The sequence below is a fragment of the Cyprinus carpio genome, unplaced genomic scaffold, assembly GCF_018340385.1.
Source record: "Cyprinus carpio isolate SPL01 unplaced genomic scaffold, ASM1834038v1 S000006739, whole genome shotgun sequence".
In the NCBI taxonomy this organism is placed as follows: Eukaryota; Metazoa; Chordata; class Actinopteri; order Cypriniformes; family Cyprinidae; genus Cyprinus; species Cyprinus carpio.
In genome coordinates this window covers 916,583-920,941 of record NW_024879338.1, presented here as the reverse complement: position 1 = coordinate 920,941, position 4,359 = coordinate 916,583, and the positions used below count along the sequence as shown (strand labels likewise).

The 4,359-nt window shown below is 40.1% G+C and overlaps 1 protein-coding gene across 1 annotated transcript; it reads left to right on the top strand.

Moving 5' to 3' along the window:
* Nucleotides 1-3,133: 3,133 nt before the first annotated feature.
* On the top strand, nucleotides 3,134-4,085 carry LOC122144613 (zinc finger MYM-type protein 1-like). Its single transcript, XM_042755647.1, has one exon. The coding sequence runs from the start codon at nucleotides 3,166-3,168 to the stop codon at nucleotides 4,024-4,026; it is 861 nt and encodes a 286-aa protein (XP_042611581.1). The 5' UTR covers nucleotides 3,134-3,165; the 3' UTR covers nucleotides 4,027-4,085.
* The last annotated feature ends 274 nt before the right edge of the window (nucleotides 4,086-4,359 follow it).

The window sequence follows — 4,359 nt, the reverse complement described above, 5'->3', positions numbered from 1 at the left end:
ATACACAACTCCTCATTGTAATATACCTGCCTTACAATTGTCAATTTGTATATTGTCATTTCTTACCTACTTATTTGTATCTTTTTGTATTTTTTATTCTTTATTATGTGTTTTTTGTTCTGTCGCTGTCATTCTGTTGCACTGCGGAGCTTCTGTCACGAAAACAAATTCCTTGTACAGGTCCTTCTCAAAAAATTAGCATATTGTGAAAAAGTTCATTATTTTCCATAATGTAATGATAAAAATTAAACTTTCGTATATTTTAGATTCATTGCACACCAACTGAAATATTTCAGGTCTTTTATTGTTTTAATACTGATGATTTTGGCATACAGCTCATGAAAACCCAAAATTCCTGTATCTAAAAAAATTAGCATATTTCATCCGACCAATAAAAGAAAAGTGTTTTTAATACAAAAAAAAGTCAACCTTCAAATAATTATGTTCAGTTATGCACTCAATACTTGGTCGGGAATCCTTTTGCAGAAATGACTGCTTCAATGCGGCGTGGCATGGAGGCAATCAGCCTGTGGCACTGCTGAGGTGTTATGGAGGCCCAGGATGCTTCGATAGCGGCCTTAAGCTCATCCAGAGTGTTGGGTCTTGCGTCTCTCAACTTTCTCTTCACAATATCCCACAGATTCTCTATGGGGTTCAGGTCAGGAGAGTTGGCAGGCCAATTGAGCACAGTAATACCGTGGTCAGTAAACCATTTACCAGTGGTTTTGGCACTGTGAGCAGGTGCCAGGTCGTGCTGAAAAACGAAATCTTCATCTCCATAAAGCTTTTCAGCAGATGGAAGCATGAAGTGCTCCAAAATCTCCTGATAGCTAGCTGCATTGACCCTGCCCTTGATAAAACACAGTGGACCAACACCAGCAGCCAGAGCCGATCAGCCCTATACGCTCACTACGCAAGCTGCGTAGGGCCCCGCAAATTACTCAAGGCCCCGCCTCCTCCTCGTGTCATAGCGCGTCACGTCACCGTCAATTAATGTTTACAACATCCATGACAAAATGAGGCGAAACTATCCTTCTGGTCATGAAAAGAGGAAAAAAAAGACCCATGAAAGTGAACTGCGGGAACAACAATCAGGTAAACTTGTCTTCTCTCCTCTGTAAGTTTGAGGTCAGCAAAGTAAAGTTTATGTACATTTCAGTTGTGTTTTTTTCGGTCTTGCTAACCTAGCTGGGCAGGCAGGCAGTGCATCTCTTGCATCACTTTGTGCCTGACAAAAGTGAGAGTAAAATACAATTATTTATTACGTTTGTTTTTGATAAACGACCACAAAGTGCAACGGTGTTTGTTTACTGCAGCTCGGAAAAGATAACCGGCGTTGCGTGTGTTATCATGCGTTCATATGCGCATGCACGAAATGAAATGCGCATTTTTCAAGCAGAAATATATGTGGAGACCAGACAGACTGTACAATATATGGGCGTGAATGATGGCACTCCTCATCAAAAGTGCACATTATACATAGCCTACATACTTTTAAAACAAGACACTGATTATCTAGTCTCAGTCAATGTGTAGTTAAAAATTCTATAGGCCTACAACTGCACTGCACTAATTATGCAAAATGGAAAGCAATGTATTGATAATTTGACAGTGATTGACTTGATTTATAGGCTATATTGAATTTAAAATGTTGATTAGCTGGACATACTGGTCAATGTGTGGATGCACATCCCTCAGTTAATAATAACCATAAATCAAGAATTGCTTCACCATATATATTACAAAAATAATAAAAAAAAAACCTTTAACATGCTATGGCAAGCCATTTTAGCTTTTATTCATTCACAGTTTATGCATTTTTGATATCAAGCATTACATTTTTTTACTATTTGCAATGTGAATTCTTGATTATTTTTACTAATAGTTAGTCAATAATAGCTAATACTAATAATATTAATACTAATAGCTAATAGTAATACTTAGTTATATTTTTATCTACCAATGTCTATTTTTGATATCAGGAATTACATGTTAACTTGTACAAAAGTTCATTCTTGATATCAATGATGTCATCACTCACAGGGATTATTGATATCTGCATAACTAGTTCACTAGTTAAATATTACAAGAGCCAAGCCATAGTATAAATAGTATTTTATATTTGAAAATGTATAAAAGAAAATTGGGAGCCAGTTTGAATGGGTCTGATGCAGCTTATAAAACGAGTTATCTATAATTTGCAGGTGCTATGCTTAAGTTTGTCAGTACAGGAGATGCTGGACCATCAGCCAGTACAAGCACAGACTCAGTTGATACACATCCAGCCTCAGCCAGTACTAGCACAGACCCAGAACAGCCAGCTTCAGCAAATACAGCACAGCAGTCTTCAGCAAGTACTAACACAGACCCAGGTGAAGTACAGGCAGTCTCAGCCAGTTCTAGCACAAACCCAATACAGCCAGCTTCAGCAAATACAGTACAGACGTCTTCAGAAAGTAGGAACACAGTGACAGACCCCGGTGAAGTACAGGCAGCCTCAGTCAGTACTAGCACAACCAGAGGTGTACAGTCAGCAGCAGATACAAGCAGCTCAGACCCAGATAGAACAGTTGCCGCTCCACCAAATGACCCAGCAGATTGGCCCCCCGTCTTAACAGACTTTATGAGGACTGAGTTAGTGCGCAGAGGTCAATTCAAACCAGGACTGGATTTTTCTTTCCTAAAGACAAGTCTAGAAGAGCTTTCCATTCAGGCTTATTACAGAGAAAACTGTCAAATGACAAGTCTAGAAGCAGGAGCTGGCTTACATACTCAATCAAAAACAATGCTGTTTATTGTTTTTTTGCTGTAAAGCTCTTTTCTACAAAATACAATAAAATTATAAAGGAAGGTGTGAATGACTGGTCAAATATCAATGCCATTCTGAAACACCATGAGAGTAGTCCTGAACACACACAAAATATGATTAAGTGGAGAGAACTTGATCTGCGCCTAAGTCAGGGTCAGACTCTTGACCAGATACAAATGACCATTTATGAGGCTGAAAGAAAGAGATGGCGTGATGTCCTTACACGTTTAATAAGTATCACCCAGTCTCTGGCTGAACGAAACCTAGCATTCAGGGGTTCGTCAGAAAAACTCTTCCAGCCAAATAATGGAAACTTCCTAAAAGAGGTTGAATTACTGGCAAAATTTGATCCCATTATGGAAAACCATCTCAGCAAAATTAAAGATGGACTGACACATGCTCATTACCTTGGGCAGCACACACAGAATGAGCTAATACAGATTGTGAGTGGCAAAATTCTGGAAGCAATAGTGACTCAAATAAGAGACTCAAAGTACTTCTCCATTATCTTGGACTGTACACCTGACATTAGTCACCAAGAGCAAATGTCCATTATTCTGAGAAGCGTGGCTTTAAGGGGAAAGCCAGAGATCAAGGAGCACTTCCTCGGCTTTGTAAATGTTGAGGCTACAACAGGTTTAAATCTGTCCACTGTCATCTTAAATAAGCTGAATGAGCTGAAGATTTCATTTGAAGATTGCAGAGGGCAAGCTTTTGATAATGGGGCCAACATGAAAGGCAAGAACCAAGGACTACAAGCCAGACTGCTCAGAAGAAATCCCAGAGCCGTGTTTGTCCCATGTGGAGCACATACTCTAAACCTTGTAATTGCAGATGCTGCCAAATCTTCAAAAGATGCAGTCGGGTTCTTTGGACATGTGCAAAAGCTCTTCACCTTCTTTTCAGCTGGCACACAAAGATGGAGTGTTTTAAAGAAACACGTGAAGATAACCATGAAGTCATGGAGTGACACAAGATGGGAGAGTAGGCTCAAAAGCGTTCATGCAATAAGGCACCAGGCATCTGAGGTTCGGGAGGCATTACTGGAAGCCAGACAGACAATCAATGATCCTGTGGCCAAAGTGGAGGCACAAGCACTTGCAGAGGAAGTTGGGTCCTACCGCTTCTTGATTTGCTGTGTCGTATGGTGTGAGATACTGACTATTACAAACATAGTGAACAAGCTCCTCCAATCCGCCTCAATGCAGTTGATATAGCAGTTAATTTAATCTCAAATGCAAAGGCTTCCCTCACTACATACCGGGACACTGGATTCTCTGAGGCACAAACAACAGCCACAAGCATTTGCGAAGTAATGAATGTGGAGGCTGTTCTGAAAGAGAAGAGACTGAGAAACAGCAAGAGGCATTTCAGCTATGAGGCTCCTGATGAACCAATGACTGATGCACTGAAAAACCTTGAAGTCAACTTCTTTAACATTGTGGTCGACTCTGCTGTGACGTCCATGGATGAGAGATTTGAAACACTCAACCAGGTGAAATCCAAATATGGAGTGTTGCTAAACTTCAGCACTGCCTCACAGATGTCTA